Genomic DNA, 25,526 nt, shown 5'->3' with positions numbered 1-25,526 from the left:
AAGGTCTATCTGCCACCATCTGAAGAGCCTCACACCATCTTGAGGCTTTGCTTGCCATGGTACAGGGTGCCATTGAGAGCAGGGACAGATAAAGGGGATCTTGGATGCCCTGTGCCTCTCTCTATAGGCCCCTGTAGTGCTAGCCCATGCCTTCCTGCCAGCAGCACCCACTGGGTCTGTCCAGAGGGGTCCCTTTCCCTAGCGTGGCTATCCCTCAGACTGGTGAGGATGCTGTTGATCCCTTGTCACCCCTGGTGCTTCACTGGTGCCCACCTTCCCCTGGTGGCCCTCTTCAGGGGTGCATTGGGGCAACCCCTTGCTCCCTCTCCTTTTGCTGGTCCTCCTCCCCGGGCTTCCATCTGCATTTTGCTCCTCCTCCCCCATTCCTCCGCACCGCTGCTGCTAGCCAACCTTTCAGGCACACCCCATCCCACCCTTTCCAGGTTGATGCTCCACCTTTCCCCACTGTTACCTTTTTTTCCATTCTGGCACTCACCACAGCACAGGAGCCCGCTTAGGAGGCAGCTCAGCTACACCGTTGCTGTGTTGTCTTTAGTTGAGCTCAGCTTCTCCTTCCTCCCTCTGGATTGCGCTACTCATTCCTGAAGTCTGAAATCCACACCCAGCATTTTGAGGTTGAAGTCCCACACTTCCAATCAGATTATAGATAAAGTTCAGCTTCTCTGTGGAATTTTGCAGTGTTGTTGTCAAGTTGTACATCTATTTTTGAATTTATAATGTTATAATCAGTTGGACTCATGTACATTTCTGTGTATCTTTGCACATACATTGTAAGTATACACAATTCTATATTATATTTAGCATGATAGTGACTTTTCATGGTCCTCTTTTTTATATACAGCACATATTTTAATTGCTGAAGCAAATATATATGTGTGTGTTTTTAAAGGTCCCTCTGAGCCCATATTGCACTCGAGCCATTATGAAGCTGGTGTACTGTTCACACTGCCGGGGCATGTCAAATGTCAAGTCATGCAACAGCTACTGCCGCAACGTCTTGAAAGGGTGTCTGGCCAACCAAGCAGACCTGGACCCAGAATGGAGGAATCTGATAGGTAAGAGCTGCAGAGAGCCTGAGAGAAGGATTTTGTATCTTCTGTGCTTTTGTACATAGCTTCTGATCCTCTTTTTGATCAACAGAGAACAGTCGAGAGCAAGCAGTACTATAACCGCAATTAGTGAATGTATTGAAGATCTCTCTGCCCTAAGCTCTAAACATAATCAGCATGTGTGTTTTTGAAGGGGTACTCCGTCCTTTGGAAAGTTCACCCTCCAGTGTTCTTCAGCAGCTTTGGAAAATTTTATAATGCTTCTAGAAAAAAGTAATTATTAAATCTTTTGTGCCCTCCACTGCTTTGCATTCTAGCACTCTCCAAGCATATCTGCATCCTAGCTACCCATGCTCTTGGAACATAGTTCTTTGAAGACTACACTAAGTATGGCCGTGGGGAATCCTTCTCTTCTGAGAGATGCCTGGGCCAGTGTTGAGGGTTATGTTGTGCAGAATGCATAGCCTTCAGTGATCCCTCAGCTGCACCTGTTTGGAAAGGGAAGAAAGGGAGCGTCAGCACATGTTAAGCCTTCAGCATGTGTAGCCTTTGTGAGAGAAGGTGGAAAGTCCATTGGAAAACATTTGAAAATTCAAAGCAGATCCTTGTTTGGGCTAAATGTCAGCTTTGCTAGTGAGGTCTCTGAATTAAATTAGTCACAATTCAGTAGCAACGCCTCCCTTCTCTCCCAAGAATACGGAAGGTTTTTTTGCATTCAGACAAAGGAGCAGAGCACAGTTAAGAGTCATCAACAAAATAACAATGAAGATTGCTGGGCTTACTAAAGAACGAAAGATTAATCTAGATTTGCTAATTTTCTGTAATTAGCTCGTCAGTTTCATGGCAACAGGCGCTGTTGTAAAGGTTTTGTGGCTGAAATCACTGTAGTCTCTGTTTTCAGATTTCTTTGCTTTGTGTCTTCTTCAAAACAAGTTCCCATTCTTCTTTCTTCCAGAAAAAAAAGGTTTACAAAAGTCCCCTGCTGGCAAACATCCCAAAAACATATTTAATCTGTTTATGCCATTTTGTGATGGTTGGCACAGTGGCATGATGATGCACAGTCTGTCTCCTGATCTTTGGACGTTTGAGACTTGCATGTCCATGTATGTGCAGGAGACTTCTTTTATGAAAAGAAAGCATTTATGTGGGAATATACAGCACTGTATATGAAGAATCTGACCCTGGCTGGTATTTGAATGGGAGACCTCCAAGGAATACCAGGATCATGATGCAGAGACAGGCAATGGCAAACCACCTCCGAATGTCACTTGCCTTGAAAAGCCTATAGGGTCGCCATAAGTCAGCTGTGATTAGATGACAAATATATATATATTGAGAAAAGGAATTGTCTGCAGAGCAGTCGTAGAAAAGGAATACATTTTAAAGAAGTATTTCCCTGCTGTACGTGCTTGGTTGTGATCTGAAGAACATGAGGAGGATATATGTCTGCTTCTTATAAACTAAATTCCACCTGATCTGCTTTGGATGAACGGCTGCGTGGCTACATCTGAATGGATTTAATATTTAAAAGCCATAAAGGTGCCTTTATCATTATAGCCTCTTTAGCTGAGGGAACAGATATTTGACTCACTTATTCCCCCATCAAACTGACAAAAACATATAGCTTGAGTCTAGACTAGCATTTCTGCGCGTGCAATTTCCACTCACAAATCACAATTTTCGCATCTCATCCAGAGTGGGAATTTTGGGCTGTCATGGGAGAAGGGGCAGCAAAATCACGCTTCATGGGTGAAAACCCTTCTATCTTTTGAAATGCTTGTCTAGATCCAATCTATGGTTGCGGGAAGTAACTGCTTTTAACTTGGATTTTGTTGCTTTAACATCATTAGGGGTGTGCATTCAGATACACCCAAACTAGAAAGAAACCTGAAAAATACCCTATCAGTGTTTGGGGGGTACATTCAGCATCCCAAATATATCTGGAAAATTTCCAGAAAAATGAAAAAAGGTCCCCCCAAAAATCTTGAAAATATTTGAGATCTACCAAAAAGATCAGAAACCAGCATTTTCCAGGGACTGTTTGTCCTTTCTCCCTGCACTGGATTCTGCTGGACATTCTGTACGCTGCCTTTTGCTCTGTTGAGGTTGCAACGCACACCCCACCTCCCCAATCCTTGCTTGGATTTGTTCTGCAATGATCCTCCAGTTTGACAGTAGTACTTTGCACTACCAATGTGTCTCTGGGTTCTGCTGGGCAACTGCACATTCCAATTGGTTCTTCTGGGCTTGCAAAAATGCACCACAACCCTTTGAGTTTTCACTGCAGAAATTCTCTGGGTCGATTCTGGTTCTGTTTGGCATGGCACTTTGACTTGTGGTTCCACTGGGATTACTGGCTTCTGCAATGGTTATGTTGGCCTTGTTGTGTTAGTTCTTCTATGGGAGACATTTGATCCGATCATGGAAGCAGATCTTTTGCCCCGGAAGCAACTTGGAGGTTTCTTTGTTTTCCCCTCCATAGGAAATAATGGAGGATGGCTGGGGGAACCCTGTTCAGGAGCCCATAAAATCGGACTCCTTGTCCATTCTACTTGAAATTTGGGGGTTATTTAAAGTGAAAGTACCAGAAGCTCTCTTGCAACCTCCCAAAGGGAATAATGGAGCCCATAATTTTGGATTCCCCCCAAAAAAATCATATCGATATGGGAATTAGAATATTGAGAGTACCAATATTTTTCAAATCCAGTATATTGAAAACCAGTAAATACCAACTTTTTGGTACACCCCAATAATTATTTTATGTTGTCAATTGTGAGCTGCTTTGAACAAACAAACTAAATTGCAAATTAATACATTGGAAAAATGGCCCTTAACTGTCCAAAAGAAATTAATAAATTTAAATATATCTAGTGAGGTATATGATAGTCAGTGTGATGTATTAGTTAGAGTGTTGGATTAGGATCCAGGAACCACAGGTTTGAATCCCCTCTCTGCATTGGGTGACCTTGGACCAGGCCCATAGCCACAGTGGGGCAAAAGAGGGCGGGGGCCCATGAATCATTTGTCACGCCCCTCCAATCAGCACTAGAGGTTAGTGTGAAATCTGCCACAAGCCTTTCAAGTATAAATTCTCTATGTAAAGGGAAAGGGAAAAGGAAAGAGTTGAGGCAAAGAGGTGTGAGTCCTGTCATAAATCTTTCCCAGTGTGAATTCTCTATGCAATATGCTAAAACGAAATGAATAGTTTGCAAGGCTAAAGAGTCCTGATTTTAAAAGCCTGCAAGCAGTGAAGTAAAATTATGTTGGAAAAAGGAGAGACAGAGATTAAGTAATGAAGGGGTAAAAATCATGTTCAACAAAGAAAAAGTCAAAGAGAACAGGACAGTGTTCCACAATAATCCTAAAGAACTTTTATTGCTGAGGAAGTTATTTTTGATAGGCCAGGAGACAATAAGGCATTTGGGTCCAGAGATAAGTGAGCACAAATTTTTTGCTCATTTATGTGCCCCCACAGGAATCTTGTTCACAGGGCAAGGTTGTGGTTTTTGCTTGAAGATGGAAAGTTGCAGGGAAAGTATCCCTTATCTGTGGGCAACTCAGGGATCATGTCCTTGTTGCTTGGCATGTTCATGTTCACTTAGAAAAGAATCCAACTCACAGCCTGTTACTATGTATTTTATTAATCTATTTTATTCACTTTATAGTCCACATTCCTCAATGAGACTCAAAATTGATTACACAGTGTAACTCAATGCAATCAATTAGATAACTAATAAACAATGCAATAAGACTAGGATTATAGCTGTTTGGAAAGGTAGAAAGGAATTAAGTAAGAGCAGGATAATATATACAGCAAACATAATTAATATCATACAATGATGTAATCCACAATCCCTTTGCTTTTATAAAAGCTCCCTCCTGAATTATTCCATTATCATGTAGCTCTATTGTCTTTATTAAAATGCTTTCTTGAACCGTTCTGCTTTACATAGGTTGCAGAATAGCAAAAGTGTAGAAGCTTTGCTAACATCCTTAAAAAGGCCATTCCACAGAAAATGCCTACCTATGTGCAGTTGCTGATCTTATGCATTTATTGAATGGCGCCATTAAAAGCCTTGAGCTGATGATTTAGTTTTGTGATCAATTTGTAAATTATTTTATAAAAGTTTTTAAAACTGTTATTTTAATCTAATTTGGCCTCAGTTTACCAACTTAATCCTGTAAGAAAATGGATAAATTCCCAACTATAATCCAGCAATAGCTACATTTCAAGAATAGAACTGCAACAGAGACCAAGAGTTTTTAGAAAACTAAATTAATTTGTTCTCCCCATAACAAACACCTTGTGAGGTAGGTGGAACTGAGATAGTTCTGAAGAACTGTGACCCAAAGTCACCCAACAGGAATGCAGGAGTGCGGAAACACATCTGGTTCACCAGATAAACCTCTGCCATTCAGGTGGAGAAGTGGGGAATCAAACCTGGTTCTCCAGCTTAGAAACCACCTGCTCTTAACCACTACACCACGCTAATAGAAAACAGGACTGAAGCCTATGCCACAGTGTATTCTATTCTGTCATGATCGTATACCATTGTTTTCATTTTTTGTGATTGCATTTTCTGCATTGCCTGACATAGCATGTCTGATTTTTTTTGCACTTTTTAAAATTTTTGTAACCCCTAGTCCTGTTTCAGTACTTTAGAGATGTCTCTCATGCTGTTTGATTACATTGCTTTACACTAGAGATGTCCAACCTATGGCCCTCCAGATGTTCATGGACATCTGGAGGGCCATAGGCTGGGGATCCCTGCTTTATACCATGTAATCCATCTTGAGTCTCAAGTAGAAAAGGAATCTATAAATATAGTAAATAGTGATGGATGGCCCCCTGACATATTAACCCCCCCCCCCCCCCGATAAAAATGTTCTGGCTTCAGGCCTTCCTTGGACCTTCCAGCCTAACCTACCTCACATAGTTTTTATGAGGGTAAAATGGAGGAGAGAAGAATAAGCCACTCTGGGTTCTTATTGGGAGAATGGTAGGGTAGATATGAAGTAAATAAATGAAAACTCTAATGTCTAGTCTGGCTGTATATGCTGGTTGTTGATACACAGCATATATTCAAACAAGCTGTTGGTTATTCACTCCCCCAGATTCATTGCTATTGGTAGCTGAGCGCTTTGACGGACCATCTAATGTAGAACCAGTCATTGGTACAATTCACAGCAAGATTGCGGAAGCCATTTCTACCATGCAGGAAAACAGAGAATCTATAACAGCCAAGGTAAAAAATGATTTATTTTTGCAGCTATGAGTACAATTCATCCATATCCATTTCAGCAGCACCCTCTTTTCTCAAGGCAAATCAAACATGTGGGTGTCCAGTGATTCCTGCTGGTAAGGACTAGGAAGGCTTCCTCCCTGGTTACTTCTGTCTTGAATACTGAAGAAGGTTTGGCATGTTATCTGATGAGGACTTCTTGCTAGATCTGTCTTCTTTAGTTGTAAGCATTTGTTCAAACCTATTTTTCACAGGACCAGGCCCAACCACTTCTAAGGGTTTGATTGGACCCCTCCTCATCCCCATCAACCTCAGTAGATTCCCACAACAGCAGTTTTGGGTAGAATATGATTCATGGGAGGAATTAGCTCCATCATTCTTAGAACTGTGTTACTTCTCCTCTGACAGAGTCTGAAGAGAATAATTTGTGTTCCAAAACCCCACTGCTTTTCCCATGACACCTAAGAATTGTAACTAACAGATTCTGGTGGAGAATGAATTAAACTGACTGGCAAGTAGATCAGTCATTGATAGGCCTACAGGGAGAGGGAGGAAAAGAGCTCAGCAGTGCAGCCACAAAATACAATGTTGAACAGTGCAGAAATAAAGCCATCAGTTCAGAGAGAGACACAAAGAGAGTACAAAGGGATGAATAAATCTATACCTCCCAGAAGGTATTTTTCATTGTTCTTGCATGTTTTAATACCCCTTGAAGAATTGCTTTGTAATAACCACAGTAATAAACTTTAAATAGGCAAGCTGCTGTGATGAAGCTAGATACCTTTGCCTCCCCCTAGAATATTTTGGGTACAATTATTAATAGCCTTTGGTTAGCAAGGAAAGAAACTATCTCTATTGCTGTGCAAATTTCTGTTGTGAACCAGAGTGTGCTATAGTTAACATGTGCATTAGAGACGAACAGAATTTTTCAGGTTTGTAACCCTAGTAGGAAGTGCGTTTGCTTTTGTGAGTATTTCCCCAATCCATCTACTTTGGCACACTGGCCTGCATCCAGTCATTCCATTAAGAAAACTTACATGCCTCTCCTTCACTTGCTATTGGATTGTTGGTGTATACAAATCATGTGTGTGTAGAAATCAGTGCGGAATTAGGAAGAATATGATTAACAGGAAAAATACCATGTACCCAGGAATTACTGGAGAAATTTGTTGAATCCCCTACCAAAATATTGGGTTGTGTTCTCACTTTTCCAGGTCTTTCAAGGTTGTGGAAACCCCAAACTCAACACAAAGCCTTCTAATGTTGAAGATAAGAAGAGGCGGGTAAAATCCATTAATGAAGATAAATCATCAGTTCTAGGTTTGGAAAAACTGGTGAGTACAGCATTAGGATTTTCCTACTGATTTAAAGATGTTTCTAAGCTGGAATGGCCCATGTTATCTCTTGCTTCACAATACTTGTTGGGTTTACTGAGGACATTCATGGCTATTTTAAGAACCAGCTGTGTAGGATTCGTCTTCTGTTTAAGGACCCTTTAGTATCAGATGGTATTGTGGTTAATGGTTTGGAAAAACAGCTGGGGTAGCAGGTGGAATGTGAGGTGCCACTCATTTGCTTCTTGCACACTGGCATTCACATATTGGGACATGAAGCACCTTCTATATAACCATGCTAAGTCCATCTAACAGCATGCACTTATCATGCACCATGATCAGCACATGACTTGGAAGAGTCTAGTTGATTCTCCTGAAAACTCTTAAAATGTTGTCTTTTTTTCTTCCCATGCTCCCATGTTAAACAAATTAAATAGCAGAAGATTGGGTAATTTAAGTAAATACAAGGCAATTAAGCAACAGTATACAAAAACAGCAGTATAAGCAACCAAGTATGAACCAGCTTTCAACACAAAGTCTAAGTGAACAGATAGTCTTCATCTGATACAGGAGGGTTACCAAAGTAGCACTTGCAAGTTCTGCTGTTGATTTAGGCCAAAGTTGTCATCAGTTGTCTTCTTTGCTGGTGGAAAGTGCCATCAAGTCATAGCAACTCATAATGACCCCATAGGTGGTCTGCCTCTGTATAGCAACCCTGAACTTCCTTGGTGATTTCCCATCCAAGTACTGAGAGTACCAACTCTGCTGAACTTCTGAGATCTGATGAGATTGGGCTAACCTGAGTCATCCAACTACTTGGTCACCTACCTTTTTATCCCAGTTCAGTGACAAGCTCTTCAACTGTTCTTCATCTGGGCATCCTTGATGCCGTTTGTGTCGTCCTCTTTCTGCGTTGATTTTTCATCATAGGAGTTTCATAAATTTGGTGTTAATATTTTTTTCTGTATCAGACAATACATCTGGCAGAGTGGTCTGTCTTTAAATACTGTCATAAACATGCAGAAATGATAACAGCAGCCTTTTTAGTGGAATGAAAAATTCCTTACATTTGACTATGCAAGCATTTAGAATGTTAATGCATCGGTGACACCACATGTTTTTTTGAGCCCCAATTCTCCTCTGTCTGGCAGGTTTCAGATGTGAAAGGGAAACTGAAGGATGTAAGGGACTTCTGGGTTTCTCTCCCAGTCACACTTTGCAATGAGAAAATATCTGGTTCTGTGAATGAGGACAAGTGCTGGAATGGAATGACCAGAGCCAGGTAAGGATACAGAACATGGTCACAACGTGAAGGTAACCTGATTACAATGCTAGTAAATGTAAACTCTATTGTGGAGGTGGGTGGGAGAGAAAAGGCAGTCAGGGGAGTCAACACAATAATGTCCCTAGAATCCTGTCTTCTTCCTTGCTTAGAAAGAAAACCCCGCCATTCTTCCCCCGTGCCTCATTCTGCCCCCTCCCCCAATTTATTTATTTAGAAAATTTCCAGAGAAATGCTCATATTTATAAAATGTTCATATTTATAAAATGCTCCTATATATAAAAAACAAAGGATCCAGTTTTCTGTTTCTTAGGGCCTGTTCAGATCATGTGATATTGCAGGGCATGGCACTCCAACCGCACATGTAAACACCCTCCTTTTTGCCATGGATCAGCATAGCAGTGCATCTTCGACAAGTCTTCATAAAAGTGTACCTAAAGTTCAACTGTGAACCAGGTTTAGAATGCTCATCCCCACAGTTGGTAATAGGACTAACACCAAACCAGTATAGGACTGGGTGTGGAATTCATACATAGTCCCTAAACTGTGATGTCAGAGTATCATACCGGATGTAATGCCCACATCCACAACATGTCTTAATTGTTGTTTTTATATTTCTGTATTTTTTTTTGTTTTAATTGTTGCAAAGATACTTTGGTTAATTTTAACTATTTTTAAGATATGATTTTATTATGTATGATTTAATTTGTTAGCAGCCTTGTGGCCCTTATGAGGGCCGAAAGGCAGTGTATAATTTAAAAAAAATAAATACATAATAGAACCTTATTTTGCTAGGGACTGAAAGTACAAATAGGTCAACACTGTAATGTTGTGCCCAGAATAGGACTAAAGACTGAAGTAATGTCAGTGAGCAGCAAAAGTTCCTATATCTTCTAAAGGTAGTGTGTTAATTTGATATTCCAGAGCTTATTTCTTGCTTGAAATCTTCCTGCAGGTATCTTCCAGATGTGATGGGTGATGGGCTTGCCAATCAGATCAATAACCCAGAAGTGGAAGTAGACATTACAAAACCAGATATGACCATTCGCCAGCAAATCATGCAGTTAAAGATCATGACAAATCGCCTGCGCAATGCCTACAAAGGAAATGATGTGGATTTCCAGGATACAAGTAAGTGAGCTGCAAGGAGGGGACGTCAGTCTGGTACTATAGCGATGACATGTATTATTAAATAGTCAGACGTCAGAGGTCTCCAGAACTCTGTGAAATATCAGGGGGTTCAAATGTGTTTTCTTTAATAATAGTAGTTATATCCAGAGGCAGCTGCAAGTAGGCAATAAAACTGTTGTCCCCGTCTGCTGACTTTCAAGCTCTATCATTCTTGAAGAAGGCACTGTCGGAGAGCTTGTGGAGTGGGCCAGAACTGCTGTCTCTCAGCTGTTCATCCATGCCAGTTGATTCTGGCCTGCCTGGCCTAGTCTTACATCACAGAGTGTTGTGGGGCTCCAAAAAAGGTCTGATGCATTCTTTGGTGCTGTTTGACCTGTCAGTTGTTGCAGTAGATATTGATATTGGTGCTGATACTGAAAGCATTTTAAAGCACTGAAAGCTTGATGTGGGGATGCTACTGACATAGCCTCCTTGTGGCAAGTGACCCTTGCCCCACTTATAAAGTTTAAAACTAATCACTCTGTAGATCACCTCCATAATTTTAAGAACCAGATGTTTCTGGCATGAACAAACTTAATTTCATGATAATGATTCCAGTAGTGGGTAGTCTCAAATATTATAGACCAAGGTTAATGGAGACGGGGTTTTCAGGGGCATCCCCAAGATAATTGTACCATAGAGTCTGGGCAGTAACAGTTCAGGACTGATAACATACAAGCACATGCCTTTGAGCATAATCAAGTGTGAAATGAGTTCTGTGACTGTGTGTTTATAAGTTCACCACCTTTTTTCCTTCCTCTATTGTTCCTTGGCAAGCCTGTCTTTTTGAGACTGCAAGCTTTTTGAGTTCTACAAGCTCCAATAGGAGAACTGTCGAATTGCTGAGTTTTGAATGCAGTTTGAGTTGCCTGTGCTCTCTTTGGTCCACCTTGATTATGCCATCACTAAATCCACTTTCAGCAACATTCAGGTGGTCTGATGAATATGGAGGGCATGGGTAGCAAGATGTAATTGAACGACAGCTCCTCGGTGCCCTAAATGCTGCTTTAATCTAACTAGTATGCTAGCTAATTCCTATGCATTAGCATTTTGCAGGCTTCACGGTGTTGGCTGTTAGGCATTGCACAAGTGACAGCACAAGCAGAACCACCTGCTTACCTGAATTTTCTCTTGCACAGGTGACGACATCAGTGGGTCTGGCAGTGGTGATGGCTGCCTTGACGACGTCTGCATCAAAAAACAGTCCAAGAGCTCCAGCACCCGGCAACCAGAGACACATCCTATGCCTAAACTGTCAGGACAAGGCGTCAGTGGAAATGGCAGCACAGTTTTGCCTTCCTTCTTCCTTTTATTACTTTCTCTGGGTGCTGTTGCGACACAGTACTTGTGGCGATAACTCATTGCTGCAGCCGTGAAAGAGACTGTGGTGGTTGAAATCTTAACTTTGCCAAAAACGTGGACTATATTTAATTCATCTTGGCAAAACAAGGGAGATAAAGGTTCTTGATTGTTTGTGATAACCTGGCAGTGCTAGAACTGGTCTTTTTCTTTTGGTCTTTTTTGAATGCTGGGCCCTTCTTTCTGTACCTCATTTTTAAAATGCCGTTAATTTGCCATAGAGAGGCATCTGGAGGCCGACAACAGTCCTTGGCGTAAAGATTTAATGGGGAACAAGGACAAATGACCCACAAGTCAACATCATTTTTATTGACTGCAATAAAATATTGCAAGTATCTAGTCTTATTTAAAGGTAGCCATGAGTGTGCTAAGTTGATGGATTGAGAACAACATACCTTTTTTAATTTAAAGAATTTCAAAGTTCTATGATAGGGGGTCAGTTCATAATTGTCCATTTCGCAAATGGCAAAGGGTTCTTCCCTTCCCTCGATGTAGGATTATCTATTCTATATGTTAGTGTAAGCCTGATCAGTAAAGGGTTTCACTATCGTAGAAGCTGGAACAAAAATCCTTTAACTCACAAATCCTTATGTGTGCTAAAAATGGGTACTGAAAGTCAGTTATTATTTCTCCTACAGAGAAGCAATTAGAAGTGAGATTGAGGTTTTGCATGTTCATGGGAAAACAGCAGTCAAACTGATGAAATGCAATATAGAGTCGTAATATGCAACTATTACGATAAAAATATGCATGGGGAAACTTTTGTCTGGAAAGCTTTGCTTCCAGTTGGAAGATGAAAACCTTCTTGTTATTATCACTAATAACAGACGACTTTTACCAAAGGGATAATGCAAAGAAACTGTTTTGAGGTTTATGTATTATTACTTGTTTCATTTGCAAGTACTGAAGGCTGCTCATTGGCTGGACCAGGGAACAGTAAAAATGCTGGTTGCATTCAGACAATAAGCTGTGGTTTGTTTAAACCACAGATAGTTGCACAAACTCTGTGTAGTCTACTAGTTGAACATAATGTACCACAGTTTGTTTCTAAATCCCAGTTAGTTTTGCTGTTTGCCTCCTTTCTGACCTCTAAGCAGAATCCCCAGATACTATCCCAAGTTCCTTTGCATTGCCTGACTGCTGGCAAAGCCTCATTGTATATGTAACCCTCTTGCTTATTGGTCAAATGCAATAAATGGAGGGGTATTTGGAGGAGAACCTTATGGCAGGCTAAGTTGTCTCCACCTCCTCATTCTTAGCTAGGTACCATCCCCTCCCTTCCCTTTCCCTTTTCTGTGTAGGTGCTTCCTGGAATTCCTGAATTTTAAAATTCTGAAACAATACCTTTCTACAGCCTTCCCATATGCCTTCTTTCTTTCTAATTATAGCCTGCCTTCCCCTTCCCCCTTTTCAACTAGCTACTTAAGTGTTTCCCCCAAACTGCTGTTTCACACAAAGTATATTTTTACAGCCCTCTCCCCTTCTCTTATGTGATTTCACTGCTTTTACATTCCCCCTCAGAAGAGGCTGAAGTCTTTGAAGCACATTCCTGTTTGCTGATTCATCCTTAGCAGAGGGAGAGCATAAAGGGAAGTAGATGGAAAGACTGAAGAGGAGTGCTTAGAGTACCATTTATAGCTAAGTACAGCTGGATCAGCAAGGTTTTCTGCTGGTGTGCACTTCCTCTTGTGTGTGCAGATGGCTAAGTTGTGGCACTATTGAATGAACTGAGATTTCTGCATTCAGACAACACCACAAACCAAAATCAATACAAGCCACAGTAAACATGCCATGTACAAACCATGGTTTTGAAACCACAGCTTGGGCAGCCTGCATTCAGACATCACAACAAGCCAAACTTAATCAAACCACTGTTTATAAACTGGTTTATGATGACATCTCAATGCATCCACTTTCAGATATCCCTAGAAGTTTACTTGAATGCAACATCAGATCCTCAAAGATTTGCAGGTCTTTATTCTGCCCCATGTTCCAACAGCTGTGTAAAAACCAATGAGTTTAGAATGGTGTAACTATTAGGACTGAACAGCAAACCAAACAATCCTATGCTGTGTAACCATTGTTTAGCACCACCTCACCACTTTTGTTATTTCTCTTTCTAATCGTTATTACAAATTTGCCAGGGATATTAATATTCAAGAGGTTGAGGGGTGGTAGAGTGGTGAAAGACTGACCACACGAGTGGCTGACTGTCCATTTACACAGTCAGGTATGCATATGTCTTTCTCTGTTGGACATCTATGCTTCCATAGTTCCCTATTTGGGGCCTTAGGTTTATTTGATCTATAACCGTATTTTTTTTTACTTTTACAAAATTATTTAGCATATCAAGGCAATTCTACTGAACAACTGAATGATAGGCAACTTTGGCATAAGCTTGGCTATTAATTCATATTTGTGTATCATGATTTTAAATTTTATTTTATTTCGTGGAGCACGGGCAGTGTGAAGGCATTTTTTTCTTTTAAAATTTTATAGTCTATATATAATGTTGAAACATTTCTGTTCAGTTTTTTGCATCAAAGACAACTGTGTGTCCTAATCAGAGAGTTTTAAAAGGCAGAACTACTGAAGCTAGCATCAATTGCAAAACAGATAGAGGAAGTATTTCTAGCATCACATTGTTAGAGGCGGTGAATGCAAGAAAATTAATTCTATTGAGTTATCATTCTTCTTGTTTGTTTTAATGCTGGGAGAATTTTTTCCCCTAATCACCCCAATCAGTATTGGAGACTGCCAATCATATTGATATTGTATTTTCAAAACTCAAGCAAAATCTGGTGCCAGCATGAAGTCTTTGTTCCAAAACACACCTGCTTTTGCACACATTTGTTTTCATTGCCTTGGGAATAGAACAATACCCCATCCGCTTCCATTATTGATCTTGTTCAATCTACTACATTAATTTTTGTTTTCATTTATGCCAGTCTTAAAATAATAGCTAATACAAATGAGGCATGGAAATCAAATATCCTGCCTCCTTTTAATATAAGATTTCACATCCCAGAGCAAATTGGAGTTCCACATTCAAACAGTTTTGTGTATGGTAAAAATACTGATAAACTTGGCAGATAATTTCTCCTTCACAGTGCAGGAGAGAATGATACTGCAGGGGACACACACACACACACACACACACCCCGGCCATTTCCCATGTAAAAAATATTTGCCAATCTGATGGAAAGCTGTAAACAGTTCCTGGGCCCTGTGATTCAACCTAGACTTGATCATGGGTCTTCCCCAATCATATCTAAAGCAAAGAGTGGCAAGGGACAATTTTTAGAGTCAAGGAAGGCTGGAAACAAGGGACTCTTGGGTCCTTCCATTTTTGTGGCTTAATGTCTCCATAGCCTCTTGTACTGAATACTTTTTTTTCCCCAGCCAGCATCTCTTACAATCAATATGTTTGTTCAGTCTCTGACCAGTATAGCTCTTCTGGGAATAGCATCCGGCTAAAGAAAAAGTGGCACTGGGGAGAGGGCATGGGAAAATACCCCATGGGGAGAGCCCCTTGTACCTTGAGACTATTTGTTCTAATAATTGAGGGACACACATGCATCTCTTGCTCTCCTTATATGATTTATAGAAGAAGACTGGTACAGTCATACATGGTTGGGTCGCAAGTTTCTGGATAAGTGTGGTGTCCCATGATCACAAGATCTGAGGGTATTTTTCATTTGTTTTAAACTTTATTTTTGTCATGTAGATGGCGGTCCTCATTTTGATTTTTAAAAGCACTTTGCTGCAAGGGATACTGTTAGATTTAACAATCAAGGAAAGAAACTGAGCACTAATACCCCTTGAAAAGCTGTCAACCAGAAGCCAAAATCGTGGACATACAAGCTATTCTTTTCTTTTTTCGTGCCATAATGTCTACTTCAGCAGAGGGTAGGTCAATACAGGCTTTTCAAGCACTGATATTTATCCTTTACAAATGACAAACAACCTGTTGTTTTCTGGTGGGCTTATTAGGGAGTATTCTGGTGGGCTTATTAGGGAGTTCAAGTACAACTATAACCAGTGTGCACCTTGGCTTTAAAATGCAGTTCTCTCTGCAAAGTTAAGATTTATTTCACTTATTGGCATACTTGGCCATTTATATATTTCTTTTGGTTACCAAGGTACTTGTAACTATCTTGCACTGTTGAACTATGTTCTTTGAATCCTTATATAAATAAAAAAGGCTGGAGACTTAAATCTATATGAATGCCACTTGAAACAAAAGGCTCTTTTATTTCTTACACTTTTATTGAGTTTCAACAGCAACGTGTGCCAGGGGAACAGCATTAATAGTGAAGCACGCGCCAGCTTGCACTATGTAATGCCTATGTATATGCCACAGGCAAAGTTGTTATGATGTCTACATAGGCATTGGCCATTCTGCCCAAGACCTGTGTTGGTAGGAACCCAAGCTCTCTAACACTAGAAATCTCAAACAAAAATGTGTTATCTAGAGCTGTTTGCTCTGCAAGCATGTTTAATATTCTGCACGGTCCTCTCCATGAGGTCTGAACTGCTCTGTGGAAGGGGTCGAGAGTTAGCTACAGCCCATGACTGACATGCAGAAACTTCTACAATATACAGCTAAGAAATCTCAAGAGGCAGGTGGTATAGAAGCATTTTCTCCCTGAGATCCTACTGTTGCCAGAATAGAGACTACTGGGCTGGATGTGCCAATTGTCTGGATTAGTTTAAGGCAGCTTCATATTTCATTTCCTTTTATTTACTTCATTTATACCCTGCCTTTCTTCCCATTAGGGTCCCAAAGTGGCTTACATCATTCTCCTCTCATTTTTTTCCCTCGCAACAAACATGCAAGATAGGTTACACTAAGAGTACATCGCTGGCTCAAAGGCACGCAGTAAGCTTCCATGGCATAGTGGGGATTTTAAGCACTACATTGACTCTTAGTATATTCCAGGGGATGGACTGTGTGGTCTTTTCCAACGTTCTATGATTCAATTAATTTTCCTTGCAGTGAAAATAGGCTGATTCAACTCTGACAGCAAATTATATCCAGAATACATCTTGACTTTTTGAAATGGACCTGTCTGTGGTTGGTGATTCACAGGGCTCTTCGCTCATGTTCCAGCCATTACATCAGAGTAGCAAGGTCAAAGTAGCAGCAATAGGTACATGGCCAAGTGCCTTGTTCTACAAAATGTTCTGCTATTTAGGCCCATACACAAAAGTTTTAATGTTAACTCCATTACACTCAATGAATCTGTCACTTATGGTTGTGAACACTGTGACAAGATAAGTAAACTGACTTTTACTTGGTATCGTCTCAATTTTTGCTGACTTTCTCGTTTCCAGCACACGTTTTATGTCATAGCTATATCCCATCAAGTGTAAAACTCTGTCCTGTTTCCAGGTATGTGTGTGTTTAGGGAGGAGATTCAGTTGCCAAGTGGCTCTGTAGCTGGTGTAGAGGAAAGAGATGCAGGATGGGTAAAACCAAACAACTCATAGGAAAATACAATGCATACAGCACCACCAGCCTGCATTTCTTCACACTGCAAGCCAAGAAAACAGAGGAAGTTCCAAAAAATTCTACAAGAACATTCATAAATCCAAAAATCACTTCTGAGACAAGCAAAAGGGGATTGTTCCATCACTTCTCACTTCAGAAGAAATGGGTTCAGGATTGAAATTTGAGTATGCTAAAGTCCAAGAATCACAAGATTGCTGTGCACACATTTCTGCAGTGTTGTGTAAAACAGGCTAACGTAAAAGTTTGTGCTGCTGTTATTTCAGAATGAGGACTGTATTCAAAGTGTGAGATCAACCAATAGAGATCCATATCTGTAAACAGGTTTTTCCACACACAGATCTGCAGCCAGGGGCACAACAACCTGCCACTGCAGAAAATAATCTCTATCCAGCACTTTGCTTTTGCAGCCAGCACAGCTGTTAAGTAAGAACTTTGTACTGTGTACACATTAATCTCAGAAAAACCAAATACGAGCACATGTTCTTTAAAAAGTATTTATTGATTTAAACCGTTCTTTAAAAGATTCCTATGCATGTACTATATAAAGTTTGCAGAGATAATCGTGAATTATATACAGTCTCCACAATAATCTAAAAAATCAGGATGAATGGTTCAATGCATTATTCAGCTCAGTACATGAAGTTAAGCAGACTTGGTCTGAATTTGGTTGATGCTATGATAATGACCAGTCACAACAATAATTAAGGACACAAGCTGAATATTGCACTAAAAGCCAAATATTTTACATGGAATTGTACTTCTATAAAACAACAATGAAATAACACATGTTCTATTCGTTTATTATTAAAATAGAGAATGAAAATATTTCCAAAATAAATTTACAATACAACATTTAAAATCGTAATACACACAAAATCACACAAACAAATCATGTACAATATAGAAAGATTGGGACCACAGTAACATAAATTGGTTATCTTCAAATACTTGAGTCTCTGCTGGAATACAGCCCAGAAGGTTTATGTGGCCTTCTTTTCTCATGACCTACAAATCCAAAGGTCTGTTAAATTCCCCAAGACTTCACAAACTGCAATAGGACCTATAATTGCAAGGTCACTACGGCATAGGTGTTGAGACGATTCACTACTGATCAGTCCATATTTGAAAATAATAGTTGCCAATAAGATCAACAAATGTTCAACAATTAAACTTCTGTTAAGATAAATTATATATTTTTCTGTTTAACTAAAACAGAAGATTTGGTTCACAGAGTCCTCTATTTCAGTCCCTCAAATCCGTACCCTACATCTTTCAGTAAAGGGTTATCAGCTACTTCTCTCAAGCAGCAAAGGGTTTGCTCCTTACATCAGATGGGTTTGAAGACTCGGACAGGCATGCCTTATGACCAGCTCTGTTTGTTTTCCCACTAAATCAACATTGGGAAAGAGTCTCCATAATCAGCTCCTCCTCATACCTCTTGAAAATAAAATGGCTAGATCTCCACAAAGGCATAATGCAAGTCCTCAGTTCCTTTGGAGGTGTATTCACTGTGGAAGGGAGCACACATACTGAAAAGGGGTATTTCCTTGACCTTCCACTGAAAATTGCAATGTTATACAAAATATACACCAACAAATATACCCCAACACAGAAATCCCTTTTACAGGTAGATATATTAGGTTAGAGGTTCTGGCACTGAAATGTCACAGACAAAAGGACTTTCGGCCCTAGCTGCTTCTAACTGCACAATGTCAGCCACCAAATCCAAGGTTAACAACTTTTAAACACTTTATACACTTTATATTAAAGGGACTGGTTTCATGCTCTTGCAACAAAGGTGGGTTTCAGTAAATCACTTCTACATCTGTCAATTAAATTATCCGACATCAGTCACTTTTAAAATATCAAGTAGCTTTTTACTACTCCTGATACAAGAATGCAAGTGGTCCACAAAATCACATTTTCTATTCATTTCATCTTCCTTATAAAACATCATTTGCATCAGATTACAGCTAAAAGATACCAAATGCTGGCATTTAAATGTAACTGTAGTTCCCAGTGTAAGGAAGATCCGCACGATCACTGGTTTCCCCAGTAACATTCAACAGCTTTTCTTCTTTCGGTGGCTTTTGCACTTTATCTTGTTTGCCATCTTTGTCTTCTTTTTCCCGCTTTACGGTGGGAGCTGTTTTGGCTTTGTCTTTTTCTTTGTCTTTGGCTTTTGACCGGACTTTTCGCTTTACTGTGGGAGAAAACAAAAACAAAATCAGCCATGGAACTACCATAAAGTATTAGATGCATTTCTTCAATGAAGTGAATTACAGGGAGTAATTATTTAAGAAAGACTGTCAATTGTACAAAGAATTTCAGAATGTCTTAGACAAGTATTCTTAATGAGAACATTCTCTAGCGACAATGGTACCATCCACTGATCACGGGTGGCCTAGCACAAGTCAAGCTAGCCCAAATCCTTTGCATATCTTTGCCAAAAGAAATAAGGACTTCATCCTCCATCCCAACCTGTCAAACAGTATCCTATCTTGTAAAAAAAACATTATTGGCTTGAAATATTTGATATAAGAAGCGTTGAAACCATTCCTCCTTTTGATTAGTCCAAATCCCCCTCCCCTCCTGAAACCTCTCAAATGTCTCAAGAAAATAATGATCACTTGTCAGTCATCAGGTACAAACAAAGCCCTATGCTGAACCATTGGCTGGTGACAAAATAATCTGTACATAATATGCTGTTCATCACATTTATTCATGATTCAGCTAAAGTTATGGCTTTATTTTCTTGTGTAACTGTATTTCCTTTCTTCCCCTTTGCTCCACATGCTTAACAAAACTCTCAACAAATTGGAATAGAATGCTCTTAGACTGCTCATATGACACAACAGTGTAGTTCACTTGAGCTATTGGATCACACACACAAACCCTCATCAAAACAATTTAAACCATTGGATGTTAGCTTCCTCTTTACTTATGACCTGACTCTTACCCATAATGGCCTTTAGGTGAGTCATCCTACAGCTAAATCCAAAACCACAAGGCTCCCTAGTGCATGTCTCTTAAGAAACTGCCTTGCCTACTCCTGTGACACTGGTTTGTGTTTCCAGTCATCCATGGTATCCACAGCAATGTTGTTAGCAGACCATACTATCACACACAAATTCACAGATTAGGTTTGGTAGGTATCTTTGGTAGATATTAGGTTTGGTAAGTAGCTTTCAAATGACTGCCCATTATTTTCCAACTGCCTGTTGGAACACTAAATGGATTTAATCTATTTTAATAATTGTGAGCAAAGAACTGGATAGGGAGTAATTCTGTTTTAATGAACAAGATAGTAAGAGAATATCTTTTTTTAATGGCCATAAGGAAAGAGAAATATGTTGAAAGGGGAGATTATGGATGGGAGAATAAACATAGTAGCTATACAGCACTTGCAGAATAAACTACCTCTGTACACCACTGTTTCCTCACCCTTTCAAACTCAGGATTTACATTTAACCCCAAGAGGCAGCATGGAACCTACTGAGCTGAAAGAATATGACATCACTGTCACACAATAAGAAGAGAAGCCACACTTACAATCTTACTAGTAGGGAGGAGAGCTTCAAAGCATAAGTATGTGTGTAGCCCTGGAGGATTGAGTTGTGGGAGATGGTGATTGTGACTGACTGGACTGGACTGGAGGGGGGGAAAGTTTTCACATATGCACAGAACACTGGAGAACAAAGTGATAAGATTGTGGGTATGGTAGATGGCAAGGGCTTGGGAGGCTCTCTTTTATTGTGGTTAAAAGGAATCATTTCCACCCTTTCCAACCTACTGCTCCTCTCAGCATGTGTGCATGGCGAAGTTGGAGGCATAGTGCTCCTGACCGCTATGCATGCACACTAGCAAGCAAGTTCTTCATAAAATAAGAAAAAGTAGTACCTTGCAACCCAAATAATAAGGATCCATAACCCCTTCCCCCAAGGGTAACACCCTGTCAGTTGAAACCCACTGGCTTAAATAACTCACACACTTAGTAGTAGGTCTCATTTCTCTGATTAGTTGGCATCACCCAAACAACCAGGTTTGGAAGGCTACTGTTTGCCAGCACAGTCACATCTAAAACTTGTACAAAGAATAGCAATTTCAACATGTCCCTGAGATGATCCCTAGTGGATTCCACACAGGGCAGATACAATGAGTGTAGGACACAATACAAACCGTTTGGGTGGGGGAGGGGGTGTGGATATCGCAAAGATCCCATCCCCCAAATAAGTGTGGCCCATTTCATTTCCTTCAACCCAGGATTTTCAAAACCACTAAACAAGTGATACTTTTGTAAAATCCTGGGTTGGAGCTGCTCCTGCGCGAATGGCCAGGCAGGAGCCACTTCATTTCCCTCCCTTCCACTGAATCCGCTTGCCATTATCCTGCTGTTGCAGGGAGGCCCCTTTTTCATTTTGCCTGTTGCACATGCACAGCTACACAGATGCAGCTGATCGTATTGTGGGACGATCAGCATGGCTGTGGGGGTTCATTTCTGCATGCCTGCACAGCTACACATGGGTTGCATGAAATTAAAAAAAAGAGAAGCATCTCCATGTGAAGGCACGAAAGTAACCTGGATTGTTCCCATGGGCTCCAACCACTGCCTGCATAGCTTGCATGTGAATGGGGGAAAGGAAAACAGGTTCCTTTACATTTGCTGTGTGGGTTCGACCCCTGATTTATTGGGAAACTGCGGTGTAGGAGAAAGAAACCCTGAAGAAAAAATGGTGTAAAAGTAGTAGCCAATCATGAACAAGCATGAAAAATGACAAACTTTCTCATTGGTAGAGGGATTGCCATACTATTCTTCATGCCCCAAAGACAGAGTGATCAAACCTTCAACATAGTCCCATTAGAAATATGTACTACCACAAAAATATGCTGCATTATTTTCCTCACATTTAATATTCCTTGTGCATCTTGTGCCAGCTAGCAGCTTCCAGCCTCCCTCTTCTCAGTCTTTAAACACCTGAACATTTCTTTGTTTAGCCAGTTACTAACCAATAAAAGAACTGTGAGATGTTGCTTTGTTTTCACTGCTTAAATGACAGCATTCTTCAAATTAATGCTCCTCCATTTACAACATATGTGCATAAGTATCAACAAAAGTATCATCATTTAAAAGTAACCAATAACAACAGGGATCTTAGCAGCAGTCTTGAAACCAATAATAAGTGGTACAGTAATTCTAGCTACAAAGAAAGGAAAAATCCAGCAGCATCAGATGGGTACCATCACTGAACAACAAGAAACACTAAAAAGCAAAGTTCGCTTAATGAAAACCGACTTACCTTCTATGTGGTCCATCACCGGCTCCACCTGTGATGAATCATCAGATGAGGATGATGAAGATGAAACCTCTTTTGCAGCAGTAAAACAAGGTGCAAAGACATTTCAGAATGTTCAAAGGAAGAAAATACTGTGACTGCCTCAAAGAAACTGTTTCTTCTATGGATATGTGAAATACAGTTGCTTCTATACAGTATTAATTATAAATTCAATTTATTGCAATCCTGCCAGTAACAAAGTATTCTGATCATATTACATACATTTCATACAGTACACATGATTCCATTTTAGCAATAATTTCAAAACGTATTATACAGCAATTGGAAATGGCATAGTTTTAAACCATCAGTGTGTTTTACACAGACACAGTTCTTCGAGACTATGTTCATATGAACAATTAATTTCAAGTTAGTATTTGGAATACACCTCAACGCAGAGCTGTTCTGTCCTTGAGCGAAAGTTTAAAATACGAAGGTATAGCAAACACAGGCACCTCTCTTTAAAAAGAAATGTGCAGTCTCTATTCCAGAACAGTTTGTTTGTGGAAATGTTTGTTCTCTACCACCATCCTCTAAGAGGCAAGGTCAATGAGAATAATTCAGTGTTACCTCATGGCTTCTCCAAACAAGCTACTCCTTAAGGAGAAAAGTGGACAATGTGTTCATACACAATGATAAAGCACATACTGTTATTTATTTGTTTGTTTGTTTGTTTATGCATACCCCACCCAACCCCCAAAGGGCTCAGGGTGGCTAACAATGGCATAAAGCCTAAAATCATTGAATTGTCAAAGGCTAGTATTGTCGAAGGCCTAAAATCATTATTTGAAACTAGTCAGTAATGTCCATATGAACATAGCCTTATGTTTCTACAGCAATATTAATTGGAAACTCAACCAATTAATAATTAGAAACTGCTGTTGAAAGCTACTAATCAATTTTTGACTTATCTTCAGTTAAACCACATTTCCTATAATGTTTTGAACTGTTCACGTGATGTTTGACGAGGATGTTTGACGTGATGTTTGACGAGGCTTTTTTTGGTCTCTCTTGCTGTTCAGCAGAAGTAGGGCAGAGGAAGTGAACCCGATCTCTATTAAATCCTGCTCAACAATCCAGGGGTTTGTTCCAATGGAAACCTCAACAGCCTGTGTAGTCCAGTGAAGGAATGCTGCTCATAAACCTGGTTCCAACCAACTGCTCCACCAAGGAATCACAAACTGATTTCCGGCAAGGCACTGACTCTCAGTCCCCATTCCACAACTATGTAACACCAATAATAATGCTGTTGGGATATCTCCTCCGGAATGATGCTCCCCTTCCTCTACATTCTCAGCATCAGCATTGAGGGCAAAGGTTAGGACAGTGAATGCTTCTGTAGAGCAGATTATAAAATAGTCTTATTTGCTGGCTGGCTTTCTCAATTAGACTGGCCTACGCAGCCTTTTACCTGTAGATTTGAAATGCAGCTACACTTGAGGATTATAACCAACTAAGATGGTTTTCAGATTGAAGCAAGTTTGTTACTCCTGGCACAGTTCTTTTTCATCCAAGTATTGCATTAGTTTCTCATAATTAAAGGAATGCTAGATCCATCTTCCAATATAATAAACTGAAATCTTCAACCAGTATAATCTATGGCACAATAGTTCAGCTCCTTCTTAGGTCTTTGCTTTTCCAGTATACTTGTTGGCAGTACAACTAAAAAAAATGCATCTTTCTGTTTCAATATCTGAGAGATTAGAAAAGTCTTGTGTTTGGCTGTACTATTCAAGTGATGAGACTTTTATGCCAGGTTTTCCATAGGCAAGTTATCTTCTTTGTATCTTCACAACTCAATCATACTTTATGGACTTTATAAGCATTTTTAATCACATTAGCTTCCAAATGTAACTGCAGAAGAAATGAATAGCACCCATTCTAGAAAACACAATGTCAGGTCCATTTCATAGGCATCTACAGACTATGCAATCTTCGCTTTTTCTGTATGCATAGAATGAATGTAGCCCATTTATGTATCCTCTTCCATAGTTTTCATTCATTTGAATAAGGCTTTTAAGCTGATCTCAACAGAACCAATTACCAATTAGCAAGATCCCATAGATGTTACAAGCACCTCCTAGGTTTGTAAAGACTGTATGCTTGTTACCTACAGATTATATAAATGATAGCAGAAATCCTTTTTCAATATCATTAACATGTATCAGGTTTACATTAAAGAACCTGGTCTTTGCAATGATGACATTTAATCAGTCAGCTAGAGGACCTTGAAGGCTAGCTTTTCCAGAAATTCTTGTGCCTTTTTGGAGTCAAAGAAGGAACTGACATTCTGTAAACTCTGTTCACTATCCACAGCGTACATGGATAATTCCCAAAATCTAACAGAGGGGTATAAATATTTATATCAAGTAAATCTCATGCTATTTGCATCGTTTGTTTCAGTCACAGAACCAGAGTACATGTGTGAATGATTCTAGGTCCATTACTTTGCATTGGATACACTGTACATGACTGTTAGTTTAAACAAACTTGCACCTGAATTTCAAATTAAGTCAACAACATTTTTACGGAATCCAGACTATACAGAAAAGATGTAAGGCTGATAATGAAAAAAAAATCTGAAGGAAGCTCAAGGTGGCACAACATGACCCATTTATGTTCATTATGTTGTGTGGAGTCTGCAGAATCAGTGAAAACCTTGTACAGGCTAAAGTTAAAGCCCATGATTTTGAAGTAAGTGCACAGTTATTCCTTGATTTTGCAAATCAAAACTTGGATGCTGATATACAACGGGCTTCTTCAAGCCATACAACAGCTACGAAGGAGTTGCCCAAAGTATCTGTGTGGTAAGCATTTCATGCTGAAATTGTACAATTTGTAACAAGTTACCATATCACTAGAGGTTACCAGAGGTGGGATCCAGCAGGTTCTCACAGGTTCCCGAGAGTAGGTTACTAATTATTTGTGTGTGTCGAGAGGGGGTTACTGATTGGTGATTTTGCGACGTGATTTTTGCCTTAGTTACGCCCCTCCTCTCAGCTGTAGCGCGCAGAACTTGAAGCAGTCTAGCAGGAGGTGCACCGGAGTGCATGGCAGCCTGCACCTGCGTGCATTCGTTTCCTGCCCAAGGACCAGCACAGCGGCTGCATCCTTGCCACAGCCCTGCCCAGGAATGCCCCGCCCCCGGAATGCCCAGCCATGCCCCCGTCGTGCCCCGCCCAGCCCCATTGGCGCTATGCCACAGTTTGAATCCCACCAC

At 40.1% G+C, this 25,526-nt stretch overlaps 2 protein-coding genes across 2 annotated transcripts in view; one reads left to right on the top strand and one right to left on the bottom strand.

Moving 5' to 3' along the window:
- Positions 1–16,759, top strand: part of GPC1 (glypican 1) — a 245,336-nt gene extending 228,577 nt beyond the window's left edge. Inside the window, exons 4-9 of the mRNA XM_048506840.1 lie at positions 911–1,076; positions 6,186–6,316; positions 7,528–7,647; positions 8,799–8,929; positions 9,885–10,060; positions 11,239–16,759. Of these exons, the coding sequence (XP_048362797.1) occupies positions 911–1,076; positions 6,186–6,316; positions 7,528–7,647; positions 8,799–8,929; positions 9,885–10,060; positions 11,239–11,456 (942 nt within the window). The 3' untranslated portion in view covers positions 11,457–16,759. The remainder of the gene's footprint in view (positions 1–910; positions 1,077–6,185; positions 6,317–7,527; positions 7,648–8,798; positions 8,930–9,884; positions 10,061–11,238) is intronic.
- A 704-nt stretch (positions 16,760–17,463) lies between these two features.
- ANKMY1 (ankyrin repeat and MYND domain containing 1) overlaps positions 17,464–25,526 on the bottom strand; it is a 47,788-nt gene continuing 39,725 nt past the window's right edge. The window contains exons 17-18 of the mRNA XM_048506839.1: positions 22,271–22,339; positions 17,464–19,176 (exon numbers count right to left, since the gene is read on the bottom strand). Of these exons, the coding sequence (XP_048362796.1) occupies positions 18,971–19,176; positions 22,271–22,339 (275 nt within the window). The 3' untranslated portion in view covers positions 17,464–18,970. The remainder of the gene's footprint in view (positions 19,177–22,270; positions 22,340–25,526) is intronic.

The sequence above is a fragment of the Sphaerodactylus townsendi genome, linkage group LG08 (assembly GCF_021028975.2).
Source record: "Sphaerodactylus townsendi isolate TG3544 linkage group LG08, MPM_Stown_v2.3, whole genome shotgun sequence".
Taxonomy (NCBI): Eukaryota; Metazoa; Chordata; class Lepidosauria; order Squamata; family Sphaerodactylidae; genus Sphaerodactylus; species Sphaerodactylus townsendi.
This window is presented reverse-complemented; position numbering and strand designations above follow the sequence as displayed.